Source organism: Etheostoma spectabile, chromosome 8 (assembly GCF_008692095.1).
Source record: "Etheostoma spectabile isolate EspeVRDwgs_2016 chromosome 8, UIUC_Espe_1.0, whole genome shotgun sequence".
In the NCBI taxonomy this organism is placed as follows: domain Eukaryota; kingdom Metazoa; phylum Chordata; class Actinopteri; order Perciformes; family Percidae; genus Etheostoma; species Etheostoma spectabile.
In genome coordinates, this window is record NC_045740.1 from 12,787,773 (window position 1) to 12,811,914 (window position 24,142).

Here is a 24,142-nt window from a genome sequence, read left to right on the forward strand (position 1 = left end):
AAAACTATTTACATGACAGCATCGAGCTTCAGATCAATGGTGTTGTCATGGTAACCAACATACTATATACAGAACGTTTTGCATTAATGAAGTAAAACGTAATGAAGAGTTTCATACTCAATATAACTTTTTTTTTAACTTTTAATTTTTTTTATGATGAGTGTGATTTTTTTTTGTTTTTGGTTCTTTTTTTATTTACACACTAGGTATGTGTGAGTGTGTGTGTGTGTGTGTGTGTGTGTGTGTAAGAGAGAGAGGGGGCGGGGGGGGCGATGTGACTATCACAGAACACAGCCATGGTCAGCTGAGGACTTTTATTCAATCCGGATACTCGGCTCATCCCTACTAAGCATGCTTTGAGCAGTTTATTCACAAGCATTGAGTTCAGCTTCAGTTCTGCCGTGAGGGAGTAAAAACATAAAAATGTGGGCATCACCAAATATGAACATGCCCTTCAACAAGACAACAGAGAATTGATATGGTCCATCATGGTCATTTAAAAGTTGCAAAGACTATAAAACATTTTCATTAAATGTATGTATATTCTCTAATCAAAAAAGAGCAACAACTACAAAACAAACAACAACAAAATGATTTGCAGTGTTATAGGTGTCCAGGCAACATTAGTATGCAATTAGATACTGACAGGATATGTAGTACAAAAGTTGGTTATGGTTTTTGCTCGGGGTTTCTCGTGGCTTAGAATGGGGGGCACACACAAAGTAATCAGGGAAACATCTTAACCCTTAATATCCTGCATTCAATTTTCATTTACAATTTATTTACTTTCCTCCCCCCAATTCAGCCCGACTGAAAAACACGTCAGAAGACAATGTGGTTTTGTTACCTGCAGCATCTTGTCAGGGCTTGGCTCGATGCCTGGTGGCATGTTGCTGGGGTCAAAGGCCAGCTGCTCCACCTCTGCAAAGTAGTTGACTGGGTTCCTGTTGAGTACCATTTTGCCCACAGGGATCAAAGGGTATTCTTTATGTGACCAAACCTGAAAGGAGTAAACCGCATTAGCTGAAAAATACTGTACACTACCGCTGGATGGGCACAACAACACACCCAGGGTAGTATTTGACATGTACGCAAGGCTTTCCGTCAAATCACTTGATTTTGGCCACTAAAATGTGTGATTAATTGATTAATTGAACAGTTAAAATCATAATCATACAAACAAGGCTTCCAGGATCACATACTCTGCTATAGGGTGTGCAATTAATCAAACAGCTAATCTATAAATTCATAAACTATGGAGCTAAACCATACTAAATACCTGTATGTGGTCACTGCTTTATTTATTTATTTTAATACGTTTTATTTACTAGGTTGCTGCAATAGGGTTAAAACGTTTCTCCAAAATGGAACTAATTCGTAGGGCTTCTCAAAACTTAGGCGGGCTACACACTGAATGCGTCGCGCGAGAGTGTCAGCTGCGTAGCGTGTCTGTTCTGAGCACACGTTCATACTAGAAATGGAACCCCAGCCTATATTTTTTGCGACATGCAAGCGTTTCCATGCAAAATCAAATAGGAAAAGATGTTTGTCATTTTGACACAAATACATATCAATAAATGACATATTGATGTTTTAAAGTCTTTAGGTTTTGACATCAATACAGATATAAATGTAAAAAAAAAAGAAAGAAATCTGTAACCTATTTTGCCATCAATACTGCCAACATTGTTTTGCTTTAGTCAAATCAGAGTTTGAATCTGTCGGCGCTATATCCCGAGATAGCTATAGCCCTCCCTGTACGTCACCTAGCAGCAGCAGCGCCCCGTCAGACACATTTCTGGTGTGTAGGACATAGAAAAATCCATGCAGCTGACACGCAACAGAAACACCACCCTCCCACAATGCAGCCAGTGTGTAACCGACCTTAGTCAACCCTATGACCCAGTTTGTTCTGCTGTGGTACCTTGGTAACGTCGAAGGGATTGAATTGGGACTTCTCAGCATCCTCATAGGTCATGACCTGGATATAGAAGGTCCAGGACGGGTAGTTGCCATTGGCAATGGCGTTGAACAGGTCTCCGATGGCATAATCTGGATTGGTGACAGCCAGACGGTCGGCTTCCTCTACAGATAGATTCTTTATTCCTTGATCAGTCTAAAAAAAAAAAAAAAAAAGAACACAATGTATGACATACTGTAACAAAGCAATGCCCATTTCCCAGCAGGTGGCTCTATAAAAAGATAAATGGAGTTAAACCTGGGCTTTAACCGACCTTGTAATGGAACTTGCAGTAGAAACGCTCACCATCAGCATTGACCAGTTTGAAGGTGTGAGAGCCGTAGCCGTTCATGTGACGGTAGCCATCGGGCAAACCTCGATCGCTGAACAAGAAAGACACCTGCACAGGGAATACAGGACAGAAGACACAAGACAATGACAAATGCTGCAAAGATTTCTGTGCCAACTACTTTTGATGTAAACTATTAACCATTTACTACAGGTATAAATACAGTGAGGCAAATAATGGCTACAATAAGCTATCAACCAAGTAATCTTCCGGTTTGAAATCTTCCTCTGTACACTCGACTAGAATCTGCCTTCAACAACAGCATCAGGCTCGGCAGCAGCTACCTGATGCAGACTCTCAGGCCTCAGGCTCCAGAAGTCCCACACCATGTCGGGGTCTTTCATGTGGGTTTGGGGATTGCGCTTCTGGGAGTGGATGAAGGACGGGAACTGCATAGGGTAAAGGGGGTACGTCAATGTTTTTAAGAAATTGATATCTGATCATCTTTGTGGTACAGTATGATTTACAGGTGTATTTGATTTTGGAATACTGGTACATTAAATATGTTCATGACGAATGGATCTCCTTTTAAAATATCTCCCTATATTACTTTGTGAGAAAACTTCCGACTGTTATTCAATAACATTGTAGGCCTCCACTCATAAAAACTATTGCAAAGCAAATTCTGACTAATACACTACCATACACCCACTCACCAGCAGGGCGTCCCTGATGAAGAAAATAGGGGTGTTGTTGCCCGTCAGGTCCCAGTTCCCCTCCTCTGAGTAAAACTTGACTGCAAAGCCTCTGGGATCTCGCACTGTGTCTGCAGATCCTGATTCCCCAGCTGAAATAAAATAACAAAGAAGATAACATATGTTCATAAATTAGTAAAGTAAATGTCAAGTCCACACACTGAAAAAGAGCAATGGCTCCATCTGTGTGAAAGTAAAACAGGGCTCAAACGATTAGTTGATTATTCTATCCACAGAAAAATAATTGTCAAGGGATTATTTCAAAAAGGAGTGCATTATGTGGAAGCAGCATCTCATATGTAAGGATCTGCAGATTTTCCTTGTGCTACTACTGTACATGAGTGTACATGTGTGCACCCAAATAGAAAACTAAGTTAGATACCTAATAAAACTGTTTGTAGAACTAAAGTGTGTGTCCAGGTATTTCTTTTGTATAATGTGTAATGTGCTCACAACAAAAGAGAGTTACCATCGTGAGTTGTTGTTGTTTCGATGTGTGGCTGCTAGTGCGGCCATCACAGTGAGATAAAACAAGAAATTTAAAGACATCAAATTGGGCTCTAGGACAATCAAAAGGACATTTTTCCACCGTTTAATAGATCAGACAATTATTCTAGACAATAGTCAGAGTAATCAATAATGAATATAAATAAATAATACATTTTGAATACATTCATCAGATCAGCAAAAAACAAAAAAACAACAATTCCACAAGTCTGAGTTAGAAGAGAGTGCGTGTTGATAAAATGAGTGCAATTTTCCAAAACACCCTTGTGCGTGTTGATGTAAGTGTGAGTGCATCTTCCGATGCCACTTATACCCAACCCAATTAAACCCAACCCATTTATTTTATGGAAAAATATGATACAGGTATGAAACGAATAGTAAATTAATAACAAAAATGTAAATATAAAGTATAGAAAGTATACAAAAAAAACCCTATAAAATAACCATTTTGTTTTTGTTATTACATTTAGTGATTTGCCTTAAATCATTTGCCCATTTGTGTTTCTTCCAATGAGTTTATTCTTTGTTGGCAGAATGACAATATGAGGACATACAAAATAGATTTTTTTTTTTTACCTGTCCTTAAAAAAAAAAACATTCTATACTTTTTTTATATTTTAGGGAAAAATCTGTAAACAATCATTAGGTATGAATTAAACGTAAAACAGTTATTCTTACCCACAGTGGAGAAGCGCACAGCGATAGGTGTAGTCTTGCCAACGTGCTCAAACACCTTAGCCTTGCAATAGCGAGTAATGTCATGAGTCACCTCAAAGTAGCCAAACGCTCCTGCATCATGGGAGGGAAAATAATGTAATTGTCGGTTCACATATTAATATCTGCTGAAACATATTTGTAGTTGACTGCTCGGAGACTAGCTGAGTGTTAGGTTACCATCCACTAGAAAGAAAAGCAGGCCACTCCGGAGAAGGACAACAAACATGATTTGCTCAATATCGGCCCTAAGCCTTTGGCCTTGATCTGAAAAGCTTGCAGAGATTAGCATTTATCTGGAGCTAATAAACAAACAAGAATGTCCCTGATTTGCCTTTTGCCTACTTTTTTATCAGCTAGTCCTGTTGAATTTGGCAGGATAATGTCGCTAGATTTGCAAACATGTTTCTCAAAAACTTTTTTCAGTCTGACAAGTCCTGGTCTTTAATTTGTGTCATTGAATTAATGGATAATTATCTCCACATCATAATATAATATAAATATATATATATATTTATATTATGCGGTCAAAGAGTTCTCAGTGTGGCATATTTTCACAAGCATTGTACAAGATACTACATTGAACATTTTAATATCAATACATCATCACCACATTCATTTGGACACCTTAGCATTATTCACAGAAACAAGTGCAACCATTACAAAAAATTAGGAGCATGTGCGTCTTTTCTTTACAGCAAATCTCCTCATCAGTAGTACAGTACAAAGGTTGCATTACGTCCCAGATACAGTTTAACATTACAAGCAAGCAACTAGAGCTGGGCATCAAACCTGGATACATTATCGATACTGATAGCATTACACAACTTCGACCCTGTTTGACCAGCTACATTTATTATGTAGCATATCATGGTCAAGTTCATAAAGGAGGAGGTAAAACAGGCTAGAACATTGTTTTTGCAATGAGAAATAATTAGTATACAAATGTCGCCCTGAATGTGTAATGCCAGCCTGACATAGCCAACACACAGGTGAGACAGACAAGACTGATCAACGCTCACCTGCCCCTTTGGCATGCACCACTCTCTCTGGGATTCGTTCCCGGTCAAAGTGGGCCATCTCATCTGTGAAGACCACATCTTGCACAAGCAGAGGGCCCCTCGGTCCTGCAGTCTGCAGGTTCAGCTTGTCTCCAACTGGATGGCCAGCCCCTGTGGTCAGGGTGTCTGGCCTCTGTTGCACACAGAATGCATAAAAAAACCCCATTAACTTAAGGTAAAATAGACTTTATTGATCCCACACTGGGAAAAATTTACTCACACAATATACATAGGTTAGGCCAGTTACAAATTGTATTACAATATAAATTTGAAATCCTCAAACAAATTATACTATATGTATACAATGTGAAAGACTGCTACTGACAATTATGTTATTTTAAATAAATCATTTGACAACATCTTCAAATATAATATAATATTCAATTCAAAATACAAAAGAATCAATTTAGGAAGTTTGAACTAGCTAGTATGCACAATTTAAAACTTTTTTTTCCATCTATAATTTTTTAGAAGACTTAGAATTCTCTTTATTGATCCTTTTGGGATGACTCCCGCAAGGAAAATATCAGCAGCTTACAACCCCCCTTTACACTATAGAGAGGTATAAAAAAAAATAAAAATACAGTATAGAAAAATACAGAATAAGAACAATAAACAAACTTTTAGCTATAAAATAACTTTAGCATACATTTTAAGTTAAGAGCAGTTAGAGTGTCCAGGTGTGTATGTGAGTAGATTAATAATTAATTAATTGCACAGTGGAAGAGTAAATTAGAATTACTTGCTATCGTGTTTTGACAATTAGTCAACAGATGGCTGGCAAAAAAATTGGAAGCAAGCAATGACGTGCACATTTCTGCAACTGTCCATGGCAAGGATGCTTAGTGATGCACCGGAAATGGATGTGTTTATATATATTTACACAGCTGTAAATTATTTAAAAAAAAAAAAAGGAAAACTCGGCTTAGCCTGACTATTATCATAATATAACATTCAGACTGCCCTGCAAACTTGCACAGCTGCTCACCAGCGTAAATTATAAAAAATACTGAGGCAAATACAAAATACAAAACTAGCTTAACATGAAGGGGCTGGAGGAAGGTGGACAACAATAAGGGTTATTTAAGGTTAAAATGACGTTAGCTATTTAGCTTCTCGGATATGCGCTGATTATATAACATACAGGGTGAAGTTCAACCGCACACATGCCTCTGCACAATGACCCAGTTACTTAATAGCTAGCTGGCTGAGGACATATTTCAGCAGTTTGCTTTAATTATTCGCTGACTGAAAAGGTCTGCGAAACGGTTGGTGTTTAAAAGACATGGGGCTAACGTTAGTTTAGCATAACGTTGTCAAACGACTGTTGGCTGGTTTACTAGCTAGTGAACGATTTACAATAACAACGACTATAAAATGACTCAAACAAACAGTTAAGAGTAGCCTACTAAACACGTTGGAAATGTCTGCAAAGACATGCTTCGGAGTTGAATGTTAGCTCGTCCGAAAAGCTAGCTTAAACGTTAGCGTTAGGTTTTAGCTGTTAACATTAGCTAGCTGGTTAACCCTAAACGACCTCTCACCCATTTTATTCCAAGTCAGGCTGCAGCAAAAATACTCGATCAAACGCTGGGTAGCGTTAACGTTTAAGTTATATACATAGCTACCTGCAAGCCCCTGCTCTCCTTCCACGTCTTCATTTGATCGGTAGCTTTATCTCTGTTGTCAGCCATCTCGACAGGTCAGCGCCACTGTTTAGAAGTTTAGACCACAGACTCTTCGGTAACTAGCTAGATGTTGCGGAACAAAACGTAGCTAATCTATTTATCTCGAGCTCTGAAACATTCTTCCTGGACTTTGTTCAATGTGGCTCCTCCCTATCTTGCACCCCTCCTTTCTGATTGGCTGAAAAAAGGAAATTGACCTACTTTTAAGACGGGGAGAAAGCACCAAAACAACAGATTTTCAAAGTGCAAAAGTCTTTAAAGGGACTCCCTTCAAGATCAGTTAATAAAGCAGGACCCACCTTCAGGCCTTTATCATCACTTGATATTGTGCTTTAGCAATGGTGGAATGTAACTAAGTACATTTACTCAAGTACTGTACCTTTGTACAATTTTAAGGTACTAATTAAATTAAGTATCATTATTTTATGCTACTTTTACTCTACTACATTTCGAAAGGAAATATTGTACTTTCTTCTCCATTACACTTATTTGAGAGTGTATAGTTCCTTTGCAGATTTAGATTATTAACATAAAATTAAAATCAACTAATAAATGATAGTATTGTAAATTGGCAGTAATTAAAATGAGGCCCACCTTTACCAGCTGCAACATTAAAGTGGTGTGGGAATTCTGCGTAATGAGGAGCTACTTTTACGTTTGGTTCTTTCAAGTATATTTTGATGTTAATACTATAAGCTTAAATGCAGGACTTTACTTGTAACAAAGTATTGTTACACTTAAGTATTGCTATTTTTAAGTAAAAGCTCTGAATACTACTTACAATGTACTTTAGGGCTGCATGTCCCCACACAAATATTCAATTAAATTAGCACAAAGCATTTGGGGTCTCTGGAGTTCCCAGAGACCCCACATGAACAACACATATCTGCCATTCCTGCACTCTATTGCACGTTTTACTTCTGGAGTACACCATAGCTCACTGTAATGTCTGTTTTCATAAGACATACAGTACAAAGTTTCCATCCGTGCTGCCATGGTATCCAACTAATAAGGGCAGAGTGAGCCATTTTCCCTCTCTTTGATTACACCAATTCAAGGTTATTCCAACAAGATAAACACAAGGTCAGGTTATTACTGTTGAATTGCTTTTATTTCAAACAGCATTCACACAATACACTGTATTTTTGAGGCACATTCACATCAAGTGCTAAATAACTTCATGCATTGTTGAATGTAGGCTACAGCTTTGTTAAATTGAATGCAAATGTTGATTGTAAATGAAAATATTGCTTTAGTATTTGGCACAGTAGGAAATATTGTCTATTATATGACCACAGGTGTGTTCTTTTTGGATTGATTTTCAAAGTGAGGCGAGGAATGCATTCAGAACTTGACCAAAAACGTAGACTAGGATTCTGCTTAAATAACTAAAAATCACAACAATGCATAAGGCTGATGATACTTTTAGAGATAGCAGTTATTTCACATGATAATTCACATTCAAAAGTTACAACAAAACAGGACTATTGCACAATGTTGTAGAGAATATCTCAGACAGATTAAAAAGCCACCTTGACATTCTGACTTTTACAAGACCCTTTTAGCAATATAACCATTCAAACGTTAAAAGGGGCATCTATTGGTTTCAACTAGGAATGCCCTAACCGCTAATGAGAAGTTTGCAGGTATCCTTCTGAGAAAAGCTAAAAGGAGTGTGATAAGTGCCTGGTGAAAAACAACTAAATATTAATTCAGAATATGAAGGTGATTCCTCTAAGCAAAAGGAACTTTAAACCCATTTAAAAGAGTTAGTATACTTTACATCACATGTTAAATTCCCAGAGGTGTTGTAATTATAATTAATGGATCAGCAACAGTATTGGTGTTAAATATAGAGTTGTATAACTTAACTTGGAATCTGATGTCTATTTAAGTTGTAATCCTATGAAAAACACGAGTGTGACTTTAGAGGTAAACAACATTTACACTAATAAATATGTTTATGCAACTTGTATTGCATTAATTATGGTAAAAATAGAACAATAAAACATGACATTAATATGCTGATTACATCTGATTTGGCCATCCTGTAACAACTGCTACAAATTACAATTATTTCACCTGGATAAGAGTACCTGGATTTTCATCAAAAGCATAATTAATACTGAACATACTAAAACATTAATTATTTGTCAATCTCACTGTTGACAAATTACACAAGCAAATCCATTAGAGTTAACTTAATTCGGCTCTAAAACCGCTACAAAATCAATGAAGAAGGTGCAATCAATGACTGGTTTGAAAAGACAAATTAGTTTTTTCCTGAAAAAGAGGCAATTTCACCCTGCCGTCCAGTCGGTCATTCTCTAGACAGCTAACAGGCTACAACCAGAATAGGCACCATGCAGAGAGGGTGTTCTGCCTGCCTAGGCTGGGCTCCTTTTGTTAATTAAAATTCACATCAAAGTCCAAAATGAAATTTCTGAACAAAACTTTTGAGAATGGAAAAAATATCCACATACATGTCTCCTCTGCTGTTGTTCTGGTGGAGTATTGTAATTTAGCCAGATTCTCAAGCCAAGGGCACAAGGTAAAGATATAGAATGGACACCATTTGAAAACTCATCAATTACTTTCTGTGTGATGTTTGGTATGTGCACTGCTTCTTTCTAAATGCCACCCTCACCTACAATGCACCCGAGTCAGAATGAAGCCAAATGCTAGAGACAGGATTTATGCGTATATTTGATCCAGGGATCAATAAAAACACCCTGTTCAGAGTCAAGCACTGGCATTTAAGGTTCCTCCCCTTTACATGAAGATAAGGTGTTTACTTCAATTGGTTACTCACCAGCAGATCAACTTATACCCCACACAAGATCCTCATGTGGGCCAAACACTCTTATCTTACTCAAAACAGATTTGAACATGGCACCAAATAAAGGGAGAGGTGAAAGGAACGTGAATAATTGAGTGTTTTACTTGAAACAGGTTTTGTGTGTGAGAGCAAAGAGGGCTAGATCCTGCGCAGTGGGTGCCACATGGAAACAGGCTTCCTTAGAGTGGCCAACATCTGGTTCCAGTGGGTGATTCCCATCCCGCTGGCCTCTGGGCCGATGATCACATGGCCCAGGTTCTCGCCCCGGCCGTCGTCAGTGGCCTCTGCCACTGTCACCCTCAGGGAGAGTTCCTGCAGACGGCATAACATGATTACACAACCTGCTGTGCAAGCATGACTAAGCATCTTCTTAACAGCGTGGTTAATCCAGATGTTTATTCAAAATCAGTTAAACAGTCATGTATAATAACAATATTTGCTAGTTGTTTTATTGTTTTTGTCATTTTAACCTCATCGCTTTTTAGTCTCATTTAATTGTATTACTATTTGGCTCATTTTTTAAATAACCAGAAGCCTAACAGTTGCATCTTTGTGCTTTAAAAATGTATAGCCAGATCCATTTCAAAGGCACATTTATACTGCAGGAAGTATTTAATGATGTTGTCGTAGTTATTTTTATATTAGTATTTATGGTTAAACATGTGGCTATTGGGAATTGTAGGCTGAACTGAAGGCTGAAATATTTTAACAACTACTGGATGGATTGCCATGCCATTTCATACAGTTATTCAAAGGAGGAATCCTAAAGTCGTTGGTGATTCCCTGACTATTGCTGTAGAGTCACCATGAGGTCTACATTTGTGGTTTTGAGTGAACTGTTTTAATAACTATTGTATAAATTGTAATGACATTTGGTACACTCATGTCCCCTAAGGATATGTCAAACATGTCAAAAACTTTGATTTAAGACCCAATACCTTCAAAGCTAATGACCTCAGGTATAGCCTACTTTGTGTTTAGTGCTAATTAGCAAATATTAGCATAGTAACATGCCAAACCTAGATGGTGAACATCAAAAACAAGTAGTCTGCCTGCTCAATATCAGCATGTTAGCATTTCCATTGTGAGTATGTTAGCATGCTGCCATTAGCACCACTATGCAGCCTTACAGAGCAATTGATGTGGGAATAGACTCTTAGTTTTGTTGATACTTCTGTATGCATAATCATTTGCTGTTACTGTATTATTATACTAAATAAATATTAGCTTATTTAACCAAATATTTAACCAGGATCTCTCTAATTATCTCTCTTCTTTTTATGAGGTAACACATGAGCACAAGAATCATGAACAAAGAGTCATGAAGGCTTATCTATTCTAAGAAGACCCTGTTTATTGCAAACACATCGTCAGTAATCATCATGAAAAAATGATTTGAATTCCATACAGTCCACTGAACATGTAAATTAGCTGTCAGCTGTATGTGCATGTTGAACTACACAATGTTCATATTGTTGCTGTAAAGATTAAAATACTGGTGTGGTGCTACTACTGACAATGCTGGTTTATTATTACATTAGTGTTTGTAGCTTTCTCATCTTTTCCTTTGACCTAAATTCCCCATGTGGATTACTAAGATTGATTTGATCATTTCCTCATTCAGTTCTAGTTTGGTGCCACAGTTTAAAGTGTCACCTGCAGGACGATGGACGGCACAGAGAAGATCATAGCTTCATTGAAGATGGGGTTTGTGTCGTCCCTTTTGGTGGAAGTCTTCTTCTTGCTGATTTTCCTGCCATCTTGCAGGAGATACACTTTGACAAACGGATCTGATAACAACAATGACCAAATGAGATTACGACCCCATTCAAAGCTTCTAGAACTCAAGCTACACATGCACAAACATAAAACACCCCCACACACAGTTTGTAGGGCATGTAATAAACTCCTCATTAAAGAGCCATCAATCAGAAGCACAGTCCTGTACACACAATTAGCTCTGTGGATGATAATGACAGTGTTTCAGTGGGTGACCTTTATTGGTACAATGTTAGCGTGGTATTTATCTGGTCATTTCATGTAATGAACAATTCATTTACGTAAGTCCCATCTGTCTGTATATGTAAATGATTAAATGCATCCTCTGAGAGCTGACATTGAGAGTCTGTTATTACTGACTCCGTAAGTATTGTGTACAGTAAAGGGATAAGAGTGATTTTAAAAAGTTTGGATCAATTCAAAGGCAGACAGAGACACAGATTTACAGGTAGTTATACAAAGAGTTACAAAACAGACACATGTCCCTGACCTGCAGTGTTCTTGCTGTTGGTCCACAAAAGGTTCTTGCACTTGGCCACAACCACTGTGAGGCGCTCTGCTGTCGGCAAATAGCTGAGAGACAACAGGATCTCCCCAACTGCATCCACAGCCTGTGGAGTCACGGCAGACATTAAATTTAATATTACATGCGCCAGTCTGGGAGATGATGTGACAGAAAGCACACATATTTGGGAAATGTAAATCAAATTAAAATTGCCTAATTTGATGATCTGTATATTATGTATTGTTTATTTTATTGTGCATAATCTAAATGCAAATGTAATGCATCAAGTTGTAATGGCTTTTAAAAATTGCTATATGTATTAACTGATCATAATTAAACCTGGTCAATATTTCATTGGCATACTCTAGGCTTCACAGCCATGGATACTGTTGTTGAGATGAATAATGTGAGTAAGACTACAGGAGTCATTTTGTCAATGACGTTGATGAGGAGGGAGTCTTCACAGAATGATCGTTCATGCTACTGTAGTTTGGGATCACTTTTTTCTCATGGTTGGAATATGTTTACTAGAATATGTTTAACTGGGAAAGTAGAACAAACCATCAGAACGGTTGTCACGGTTACACTTTTCTGTTCCCTGTATCTGTCTTTTATTGTCTGTAAAGTGACCTTGAGTGTTCAGAAAGGCGCTGTTAAATAAAATGTATTATTATTTATTATTATTAAAACCCATTTAGTGTGTTTTTAATAGACAATAATTATCTATTATGCATTACATTTAAGAAGAAATCCCCAAATCTCAACTCAGATTCTCATTTTTAGAAAATGACATGTAGTTTTGCTGAACGTCCAGCAGGGGTTCTCAAAAAACACCATGCTTTCTTAAACATTGCAATAAATGCAGTATTTAGATACAATGGTGGACTGTAAAAGGTAGTACCTGTCACACTGGAAATGTGCCCTATGCCACTTAGTGTAAAACTCACCTTATTGACATCTTGAAGGTAGAGCCAGGCGTTGAATGGTCTGATGGTCAGGTCCAGGTCTGACAGCTTGAGATCTGCCAGTCCTGCGCTGATGTTTCTCTCGTCAGCATCAATACCAAAAGCTGCGCAACGCAGACTGTACTCCTCCAACAAGGAGGAGTCCATGGGGATGGAGAAGTGCTCATCAAAAATCACGGTGAATGCATTCTTCTGGACCTGTGAGAGGCAGAAGATGGTTGAAATGTAGGAATTTATTTATAAAAAAAAAAAAAATAATGAAAATGAAACAATCACCCGGCAGATAATTTAACTTTGTGTCAATTTGGGAGGCATCACCGGACAAGAGGATCATCAACTTAATTAAGCTTAGATAGTTTAATTTAGTTGATTCTGACTTATGACTCAGGTAGTTAATAAAAACACCTTCACAAAAGTCACTGCTGCAAAATTCAAACTATCACAAAAAAATATTGTAGGCTGTAACATCTGTTAGTCTCTGTGTCTTCTACATGAATCGCTTGACTGTAGTGTATGACTGTGAAGTATAAACAGCCAAACATTTTTTTATTAGAACTTTTGTTAAAGAGTCAATTCATCAACAACAAAAAATACAACAGACTGAGATTTCTACTCCCACTGTATACAAAGGAGGTAAACGTTTTGGGTGGTCAAAAAGAAAGAAATAGTACCCCTAAACTCCTGGCAGGTTGTGCTGTGGCCTGTCCTTAGCAATGGGGACATTCTATCTGAAAAGACACTGCTGTTTTTTTAAATGCAATGTTTCAATGTTATCAGCATCTCAATCTATTTAATTCACAGTGACGCTGTAGATAGATGAACTCTAGCTGTTAAAGTTACGGCCATACTCCATATTGACTTGTTCAGTGTACAGCCCTTATTCATTTTTCTACGTATCAGTACACACTTTCTTTGCTACTGTTTGCACTTTCTGGTTAGATGCCAAACTGCATTTTGTTGTACCGGTGCTTACTGTGTGCAAATACAATAAAGTTGAATCTTTATCTAAATCAAACTGAACGTAAACGTATACTTCTATTACTAAAAACTCAACATTTTGGCAATTCAAAACAACACTATCTGAGTAAATGAGGCAAGCGACAATCAAAATAGAAGCCATGAAACTGAACTGAGCTAAACACCAGGAAGAAAGGTGTAGGTTTATCACTGCAGAGAAAATATTATTATTACTTTTTCAAGATGCCAAGTTCCATCAGATGCTTAAGTACGGAAGTTCCCCGGCAACTAATAAATGTGCAGAGGCGAGGGGATTTAATAGCTCCTTTTCACACCTGTGGCTGTTCTTTAAGTGTGAAATGCAATGAGGAATATTAATACAAAAACAAAAGCATGTGTTGTGGTCAGGAATTGTTTTTGATAAAACAACAATTCACTGTACAGTAAAAGAATTGGGAATTTAAAGAACTGGGTCTGATCAGCCTGTGAGGCTGACCTTAGATCCTGCCTCATTTCAAACAGATGAATGGCATCATAATCATACATCCAACAGAGAAAAGGCCCTGCTGTGGCTCCTGCTGTACAAATACAGTATGTACATAAAGATAGAAAGTATCCAAAGCAGGGAGTATCTCTCTGCAAGCCCGGCACACAGGCCTGCACTCCATCCACACAACATGTCTGTCTGCACTGTAAGGCTTATTGCTTAGGGGGATAGCGATGGCAATGTGTGTGGTGAAAATGAGGCAATAAAAGCTCAGAGAGAGGCATGTGTTTGTGAGCTACTAGACAGAAAAAAGGAAGAAAATGGGCATGTACATTATTGCAGGCAAAACAAAAGCAAAGAGCAGAGATGGCAAATTAATGGGGGAAAAGGAGATAAGGGGGGACCCTTGTCTCCTTTTCCCCCATTAATTTGCCATCTCTGCTGGAATAAAAAAGGTAGAAAAACAGTGACTTCAAGAACAAAAAGAGGAAGAAAAAGCAGAGACAGAGAGAGAGAGAGAGAGAGAGTAAGAGAGAGAGAGAGAAAGAGGCTGGCTTGGCCATTAGGGTGAGATAAGCTGTTGTCAGTATTTCTAAGGTCTTGGTGAGTCTATGTGCCGTCTCTGTCAGCCTGCACAAACTGTACAAGACAACCGGTACATTGACACGAGGCGAGTGAGTTTTCTGGCAGTGTCTCGCTAAGAGCAGAAGGCGAGTGGCAGGTGTAGCAGATGGAGGGATGTCGCCTAGTTCTCTTCTTGCCAAAAGGTCACTTCATGTTAGATTCAAGCTTTGCTTTCATTGTTTTAGTTGAGAATTCCAAAAAAAGTAAAAGAAAAAAACATTTCTGCCAGGAAAATGAAATAAAAAATATGCATGACAAGAAAACAAGCAAATCAAATTATGAGACACTAAGAAAAACTAAAACATAACTTAATACAGGCTATACTAGTTTTTTCAGATTAAAGGAGAATTCCAGTCGATTTCAACACAGAACTCTGTTTTTTGTAAATTTGGAGTGCTGTCAGTAGAGAGAATGTCTACACCAAGGTATCCACCTGCTAGCGTTAGCAACCAACAGGCTTAAAAAGGGCAAGTTTTAAACATGTTTTTAGCCTCTAAACATGCTACAAATGTCACTACATGTGCCTACCCATGTGCAGTTATTCCCTTTGAGTGAACACAGCGAATTTGACTGCAGTAGATGTGACAGAAACGAGTGTTTCGACTAGTGTGGACTTCACCGGAAAAAAACGGGAACTAAACAGAGCTATATGCACTGGCTGAAATAACTCAAACTGTATGCTTTTCTGTAAATTATTAGGTAGTTACTTACATACTAACCCCAAAATGTTGACTTAGTAACTCAAAGTATGGTGGTAGTACGTAATGGAAAGTAAATTCTAATAACTTTAATTATAAGATTTTAAGACACAAAATGCGTCACAAACAACACAAGAAAAACAGATTTATAAAGCAATGAAAAACAAATACTTATGATTGTAAAGAGAGAAAATGAACGGCTGTAATTAAAAGAACAAATGCAGTAAAAGTACAGAATAAAAAAAAAAACTGATTACAATATCTTGATAATGACCTCTGTTTTCTCTTAAAAATGGGTGTTCATACGTACAGTACATGAACATTATAGTACATTATGGTTCATATTGTCTCATGGTAGGCCTATATATTGTCATATAAAACAACCCTTTTATCTTGTCGCCAGTCACCTATATTATAATGTGACTTGCAGCATCATCGTTAATAATTAAACTGAGGGAACTGAAAATAAATCACTTCTTATTGTAAGGATTGTTATAAATGTCATTGTAAAATACATATCATCACCATTATAACCTCAATTGCAGGTAAACAAATGTTATAGGTTACATTTCAGAGTGAGGGAACTGAGAGTCAATCCCATCTATTCCTGATGAAGGCAAAGGATGTGAAATCGGCCTTCCTGACTACGTCCAGCTCCCAGGGGGCTCACCACTCAAGTAAATGAAATGGGCTCTTCCGTCAGACAGAAAGGAATTGCCTTGTCAAGCTGCAGGATCAAGCGCCTATCACCCTGTGGGACCTATCGCTGTCTCTGTAAAATTCAGCCACGGCTAAAATCTTCAACGCAGTTCAAGGGAGCCAAAGCTGCCCCCTGAGCGTAACAGCTTCAGACGTGACAGCCTCACTGCTTTCCCTCAACGTCAGGAGCCACTTTTATCCTCAGTCCTTTGCCTGAGTTTCTCGTCACGGCTTAACAGCTAATTAATTATCTGAGAAGCTTGTCTTCCCCCTCAGTCCTGAATCTCAGCCCCATTAGTAGTATGGTGGCAGTTAGCCTGTGCTGAAAGTCTCTAACGATGAAATTAAAAAAATTCTTTAATTCTCAAAGAATATTTGAAACACAAAAAAAACATTGCCCTTGTTTAACATTGACATAATAGCCATGTCGCACATGTATTCACACTTACAAACACACTCTATAGTGAGAATTTGCTGCACAATTTTCTTTTTTTTCATCATCAACTTTTGAGTTTCTGACTTTTGGTGGGACAAAACAATCAACGTGGCCTTGCAATGGTTATTTTTAGCCATGCTAGCGTCATGGCTTGGTCTGTCCATCACTTTTGTCCAGACTGAAATATCTCTATATAAAACTGTCAATTAGATGTAAATCATCAACGTTGGTAAAGATATCCACCACATTATTATACATACATATCGGACTCCATTTTAAGAATCTAAAAGCGAATCTAAAAGGTGCGTTTAGGGCGTGTCCAAATCCACTTTTGCTATCTAGTTACTCGATCTCTTCCCGCTGCCTCAAGATAGCAATACCCCAAGAATTCACCTGCACACACCTTCATGTAAGACCAGCACGCCCATGGGTGCAAAGATGGGCGCAGGTTCAGTTGCTATTTAAACAAGGTAGGCGCTGGATGGTCTTAAAATAGCAGACGCTTGCGTCGGGTTTTGCACTGCGCTATGCCGGGTGCAAGATACGGCCCATGGTGTCTATCCATGAGGTCTAACAAAAGTCTTGAATGTATTTTATTCCATTTGCAAAGCTGATTTATTATTTTAACTGTAATGTTAACTTGCTAGCAGTATTCCTCTTCACTGCCTTTTTCCTCGCGCATAACTAACCTCTAACTCTTTTTAGATTTTAATATTCAAAGAGACACAACTGCTATTTTCAATGTTAAGCATTCACACTCAAGTCCACGTAGCTCCACACACTGAGGAGAACCACATAAAATCCCTTCAGCTGTTTTTCCTGTTAATCATTTTTAAGACACACGTATTCATATGAGCACAAAAGGACAATGGCTTCCTTACCCTTGTGACTCCCACATTGAGATCCTCTGGCCCCAGGGAGACTCTGATGAAGCAGCCGGGGAAGTCTCCCTCCTCCCTCTCCAGCAGGTCTTTGCCCTGGTGCAGAGCGATGTGGAGCACGCCCGCCCCCTGACCCGGTTGCCTGGACTGCTCGAACTCGAGCGTCACCTCCAGCTGGCCGACGGTAAAGTCGTGGCCGAAGTTATTGGCGATGGAGGAAATGGAGCTGAGCGAGTCGGTGGAGATGGACCGGTGGAGCTGAGCCATGCCTGTTGGGTCCAACTCCCGGCTCATCAGCTCCAGGTGGCCCAGGTCCCTGAAAGCGTCCGGGGTGTCACAGAGGGCCAGGCTGGGTTTGCGGCTGGAAGTGGCAGAGGTCCGCCGGTGGTTGTTGGCAGCGACTCGCTTCAAGGAGTAATTAAGTAAGGGATGAAGAACATTTTAAAAAGGACTGAGATAGAAAACTCCCAGTGAGCTGGGTATTGTTCAAAAAGTGCCAATACTTGTACCTATACCCATTCCCATACCGTGACTTTGATACCGGTGACAACGATACATATTAATGTATCGTTATAAATGTACAACATTACACGTTACTACGAATCTTGTTCAGCTTCCTGCATGCCTTTTACAACGTGTAATGTTAGACAGTCAATCGCCAGCATATTTATCTTAGTAGAAGCATGCTGCATGCTTATGGCTCACTGATGCTGATGAGATTTACTTGACAAGGCATTTTTCTATGCTCAAAACTAAGCAGGCAATTCCATCAGTGCCTAGAAAGTGTAGAATTTGATACCCAGGCCTAGTGAACTGTTTGGAACTACAGGAAGATCTTGTGTTACTTCTGTGGATTTATTCACTAGTACTCTCGTAGTCTTTAATGGTTTGTTTAAAAGTTACTCTAGCATGTAGTATTAATATAGAATATTTATACCAGAACAGTAAAGTTGCGAGCTGGACATGGACATTTAAAAAATGAAATGAAACTCACTATAAGCTCTGTGAGCGGAGCTGCAGATTCAAATGATAACTCCCTGTAGGTTCATCACCATGAGCAACGCCTTTCACATTATTTTTTACATTAGTTGCTTTTACTTAATTACTCTCAGCCCTTTCTAACTGCTGAGATCTGGTAAACACAGTGACGTTGCTAACAAGAGGTCGTAATGGGCAAGAAACATGTCAGATGATCAGGTTAGCCAAAGTAATTTGGAAGAGAAAACAAAGAAGATCAATGACATCATTACTCAGTGTTTCCTGCACTGTTAATCTTTGTTTTGGCCGTCTTCCAGGTCTCAGAAATGACATTGGTTAATGCATGTTATCATAAGCGATAGATATAATAGTCACAATTAGAAAAATAAGGATGAAATAGTAATAAACCAAAAAATCTTCTAAGATAGAGATGGCCAATTGTGTGCCATTGAGGCCCAAGACACTGAAAGTTAAACTAAAAGCTGTCAGACCAAAAAACCTTCAGCCACAGGAAACCTTTCTTTGAGATCAGCTGTCTTCACTTGGAAAGAAAAAACGGCAGGCTCTCAACCTTCTGGGCAACATGATCGCTCACCACTTGCTCCAAGTGTAGACGCTGGTTGATTTTGCTTCTAACTGCAACTTCACAAAACTTCTTGCCTTCTGTTTTTTTTAAAGATACTGTATAGGTATATTTTATGCACAACACTAAAAATGTACCTTTTGTCTGACTTCTGAGAAGGAGGTTCCATATTTTTCTTGCAGATATCGATAGTCAAAGTTGGGGAACGGAGACGGTGCGGGGAACGTTCCAGATTTCCACAACTTCCAGATGTTAAGCCCGGCCATGGCCAGCAGCACGAAGAAGCCCACCAGGTAGATCCCCACCTCCCAGCCGGGCGGGTTACGCACCACTGAAACAGACACAAATCAAGTCCTTCCATTTCAGCATTGGTAGCATAATATTTGGCCTCATAACTGTCCCTATTTTATATTTGATGGGGGAGTTTGATCACTGGTGGACGTGCACAGTTTAGGAATAACAGAGAGAAAGGCTTTTTGTGTTAAGACCAGTAGGAGTCTGACAAGCTCACAATCCTTCAGCACAGTCAGCCACTCTTTCGGGCCTTGTTATTTACAGTAGCACTGAAAATTAAGATTACTTTGGGAGCATTTGGGATGCATAAAGTTTTATGTAAATCAGATGATAGTTTTGGACAAAATGACAGACAAATTAAAATGCCGCGCTAAATTAAACGTCAGAGCATCTCACTCAGAGAGGGATTATGAGGCCGTGCCAAGCTGGCTTTCTAAAGATGAATTGCTTCCGTGGGAGGACTTTGACAGCTTTATCTGTTCTTTTTAACACAAGAGATAAGCCAATTATAGGGAAGGTAAAAAAACAAGGCCTTCAGTAAGAGACAAGGCCGGTGGAGTTTAAATCTTGTGTAAAAAGGTGACAATAGCTGTCAAATAATAGACCACAGAATAAAAATACAAACAGCGTCACATACATTAACAGTCTGGATAGAATCATAAGCATTAATCCACTAAAGCATTAGATACTCATGCAGAAAAAGAAAATAGTAAAGGAATATGCTGGAACTGTCCACTCACCACTTAGATGGTAGCCTGATATATCCCCACTTTGAGCGGAGGACATGGTGCTGCAGCCAGCCTGAAAAAAAACAAAAAAACATCCAAACATAAAATCTGTTCAAGTGCCTTTTGATGTCAGAGGCCATAACATTGTTGAACCTGATTGTTGCCAGATTTAATCTTAGAACGAACTACACAAAGAAAAACAGAATTAATTCAAAATGGCATTTTGGTTCATCATCCAGAAAAACAATTGCATTATTTTTCCTCTGAAAATATACTTTTGCAAAATGAAATTAAGTTTTCAACCTTTTCAAGTAAAAAACATTTTAAAAACATAGCCATCCTTATAACCTCTCAATCTAAATATTTTGCCTGCAATATGAATTAGAGTGAACATTGGCTGAATTAAAGAAAATTCTGGCGCAAAAAAGACCAGTCAAACCACGAACACGGTGTAAACAGTCTGTACACTTAAAAAGTTCTCAAAGCTTCGGTTTACGTGAAAGGACTATTATTATGCTATTATGGAAGTGTGGGGCTATTTTGAGACTTGTTAGTGGTATAAAATAGCCATTTCTTTTTACTTTACCAGTGCCCCAACTACTAGCGTTACACGCTAATAAGAGGTTTGGGCTGAAACTGGTCACATTCGATAAGTATGAAATTTATTTACCAGAGAACGGTCGACTCCGTACCCATGTGTTATTGACCCCTAGGTTCACTTTGCACCGGAATTGTCCTTTAAGCTGCTTTTTTGGCCACAGGGCAAAATGTACTGTGGGGACCTAACAACTCCTGACATCTACTGCTGCTTCAGCTACGTGAACAGGAAGAAGTTCCTGCACGATAACATATATGCATGACAAGAGATGTCAGGGCTCTTGGTACATTTTTGCTCTGGGTCAGTTTACAGGACTTGGTTTTCATACCAACTAAAGACTCCACAAGCTGAACAACACTCCTTCAAGTAAAGGGGAAATCAGTGAACTCTCCTGCTGAGGTGATCAGTTCAAATGAAAAACTGCAGATTTTTTGCAAGAACAGGTTGATACCACACAATTACAGTGTTTTCTGGTTAAGGCTTGGTTAGGTTTAGTCAATTACAACTACTCGGTTAAGGTTAAGGAAAGATAGTGACAATGGTTTAAAAGAGTAGTTCAATTCATAGTTTAAAAGCAGAAGCAGAGATCTGGTCATTTTAATTTCACAAATACTTAGCTTGTTAAAAGCTAGCGTCTACATTACCCACAATGTAGTCTATACCCACGACGTTCCATGATCCACCTCCGCAGCGCTGGGGAGGAAGGTCTGGCAATGCAAGATTACCCACAATTCAACTCGACTGCTGACAGTTTGGTCAGAGATTCAGCTGTTAGGCTAGTAGTGGCTAATGTTGCCTTGAGCTGCTTAGGGAAAATTAGGGGCGGGCTACAGAGGTCTGGAAGGATTACTTTTTTCTAACTCCGCACCGCCAGTTTAATTTTTGTTTTCAAACTTGTAGTCTTCAGCCCCAACTGACTACAATTAATCAGACTTTGCACAGCTCACTCTGGGGACACTAATGGCTTTATACAACTTTTTTTCTTACATGCAGTAGAACTCCTCAAAACCTGTAAACAGACTTTGATGTGTAACAACAGTGGAGGTCTCTTTTTAAGAAACTCGACTGTTGGTTAGAGACGAGATGTAAATTCAGATGCTCTAGAAAAAAAAGATCATTATTATAACAGACATGTCACAATTGTTGTTTGGAAAAAATGTATTAGGTTTTTTTCCTCCTCTCCTTACAAGCCAGCAGACAAAGACAATCATCCACCTTGACTTCCTCCCTTCGAGGTTTGGTGGGAGTATGGCGACATCGTCTTACTTTCGTCTTTGCTAGTCCTTGTTTTTGTTTTTTTTTCAAGATATTTTTGGGGCATTTTCAGCCTTTGTTTTTGACAGGACAGCTGAAGACATGAAAGGGGAGAGAGAGGGGGAACGAGATGCAGAACGACATACCAACTGAGGTATCTGCCCGTCCTTTGCTGGTTATTGTTCAAGACTTTGCATGTCAGTAAAAACCTAAACCTAGGTGGTTTTAAATCTAATTACTAATGCTGCTGATGCTGCTGTTTTTTACAATGGGAGCAGACGCACATCTGGCTATGTTTACTCTAGTTCATGTTGAAAGACTTGGGAAAGATTGAGGGCATATTTTAGATAGCAATAAAATACATCTGTAAATATCTTAAATAATTATACAGCATGTTGAGCTCCCAACACACATTGTTTCTCAGACATTGGTACTGTTCCTGCATGAGCATATACTTCAATCAAGGACTGCGAAAGATGAAAAAGTGGATTTTGGGGTCCAGTTTACATGGTTATTTGTTAAAAAATTAAAAGCAGGTCCTGTTTTTCAAGAGAGAAAAGAGAACAGTATTTTTCTGCTCCCCCTTTGTCTTCCTCCGCAAAACTAAAACAAAAGAAGCGATGGACGATGCCGGGTGACTCATTCCTCCACCAAACCTCCCCTCCTGCACCCCCGCTTGTTGGAATCTCCCCATATGTCAGTTGCTCAGGAGAAATGGGAGCATTACACTAATGATATAGAAAAAGGCTAGGGGGGGGGGGGGGGGGGGGGGGTCTATTCAATTCTGATGAGCGCTTTGCGGACCACAGCCATGCAGGCCAATTAAAGTGGCTGACGCAGTGCAGGGCCCACTGACATCTGCTGATATGGCATTTGCAAAGCATTGCGAATCTCTTGCAGAGAGGGAAGTGTGGACCCCCCCCAAAAAACAAACAAACAAACAAACAAACAAACAACAAAAAAATTAAAATAACATAAAAAATCAGCTTTGTACAAGGTACAGGTAACATATGAGTGTAGAGGAGGTCCAGAGGAAGCTTAAGAGGAGGAAGAAGAGGAGGGAGGATCAAGGATGGTAAGGGAAAGAACGAGAGAGGGAGAGAGCAGTATAATGTTTCAGACAGATGAAGTAAATAATCTGTGAGGTGGCGTGGGTGCCCCCGTTCCACAGTGGCTTTAAGGTGGCAGAATACTAACAACTTTCCTCAAATAGAAATACATTGGAAAAGAAGGAGACACACAGTCTGTTAATTTGTGGCAGTGGATGTAAGGAATTGGATGTCATGTGACTAGTCAAACAGGTGCAATAATCGGCTAAAACAGTAGCTCCCGATTAGGTTATCACAAGGAGATATTGCTAGTTTGCAGCCTTAAGGTGGATCCCCGACATGCTGTCTTCAAACAGAGAAGAACGTAATGTTGTATGTGACCGTTGCTGCTGGTTATACTATGGTCTGGGTGAATACTCAATTCTGATTGGCTGCTGGGTGTCCATAAAAAATGTGTCATAGGACACCTACTAAAGGAGCTCTAGTGAATCTGACTGTTTACTGTTCTTAATTAATGTGCTACATTAAAACAAAAAGGAAAGGTGAATGTCATTTCCAACACTGGTGCTTCAGTCCCTCGTCCTCTTAACACCACAGGATGGTGCTAACACACAAGCTGCAAGAAGTAAGTTTTACAGTCCCTCCAAACTGACTTTGTTGCCTTGTTATTCTAACAACTAATCAGACTTTTCATTTTTTCTAATGTATATTTGGATTCCCATTATATTTTGCATTGACATCAAGTGCTCTTCAAGTGAATTTACTTGACCTTAAAAACAGTCGCCTGACAATCAGAATCAGAATCAGAAATACT

The 24,142-nt window shown here is 38.9% G+C and overlaps 2 protein-coding genes across 2 annotated transcripts in view; both read right to left on the reverse strand.

Moving 5' to 3' along the window:
- Nucleotides 1–7,186, reverse strand: part of cat (catalase) — a 13,443-nt gene extending 6,257 nt beyond the window's left edge. The window contains exons 1-8 of the mRNA XM_032523453.1: nucleotides 6,915–7,186; nucleotides 5,248–5,419; nucleotides 4,190–4,300; nucleotides 2,966–3,096; nucleotides 2,594–2,698; nucleotides 2,235–2,360; nucleotides 1,925–2,116; nucleotides 848–1,000 (exon numbers count right to left, since the gene is read on the reverse strand). Coding sequence (XP_032379344.1) covers nucleotides 848–1,000; nucleotides 1,925–2,116; nucleotides 2,235–2,360; nucleotides 2,594–2,698; nucleotides 2,966–3,096; nucleotides 4,190–4,300; nucleotides 5,248–5,419; nucleotides 6,915–6,980 — 1,056 coding nt within the window. The 5' untranslated portion in view covers nucleotides 6,981–7,186. The remainder of the gene's footprint in view (nucleotides 1–847; nucleotides 1,001–1,924; nucleotides 2,117–2,234; nucleotides 2,361–2,593; nucleotides 2,699–2,965; nucleotides 3,097–4,189; nucleotides 4,301–5,247; nucleotides 5,420–6,914) is intronic.
- A 1,998-nt stretch (nucleotides 7,187–9,184) lies between these two features.
- Nucleotides 9,185–24,142, reverse strand: part of syt12 (synaptotagmin XII) — a 23,716-nt gene continuing 8,758 nt past the window's right edge. The window contains exons 2-8 of the mRNA XM_032523455.1: nucleotides 20,440–20,500; nucleotides 19,543–19,736; nucleotides 17,845–18,249; nucleotides 13,045–13,260; nucleotides 12,083–12,203; nucleotides 11,470–11,603; nucleotides 9,185–10,125 (exon numbers count right to left, since the gene is read on the reverse strand). Of these exons, the coding sequence (XP_032379346.1) occupies nucleotides 9,952–10,125; nucleotides 11,470–11,603; nucleotides 12,083–12,203; nucleotides 13,045–13,260; nucleotides 17,845–18,249; nucleotides 19,543–19,736; nucleotides 20,440–20,485 (1,290 nt within the window). The 5' untranslated portion in view covers nucleotides 20,486–20,500 and the 3' untranslated portion in view covers nucleotides 9,185–9,951. The remainder of the gene's footprint in view (nucleotides 10,126–11,469; nucleotides 11,604–12,082; nucleotides 12,204–13,044; nucleotides 13,261–17,844; nucleotides 18,250–19,542; nucleotides 19,737–20,439; nucleotides 20,501–24,142) is intronic.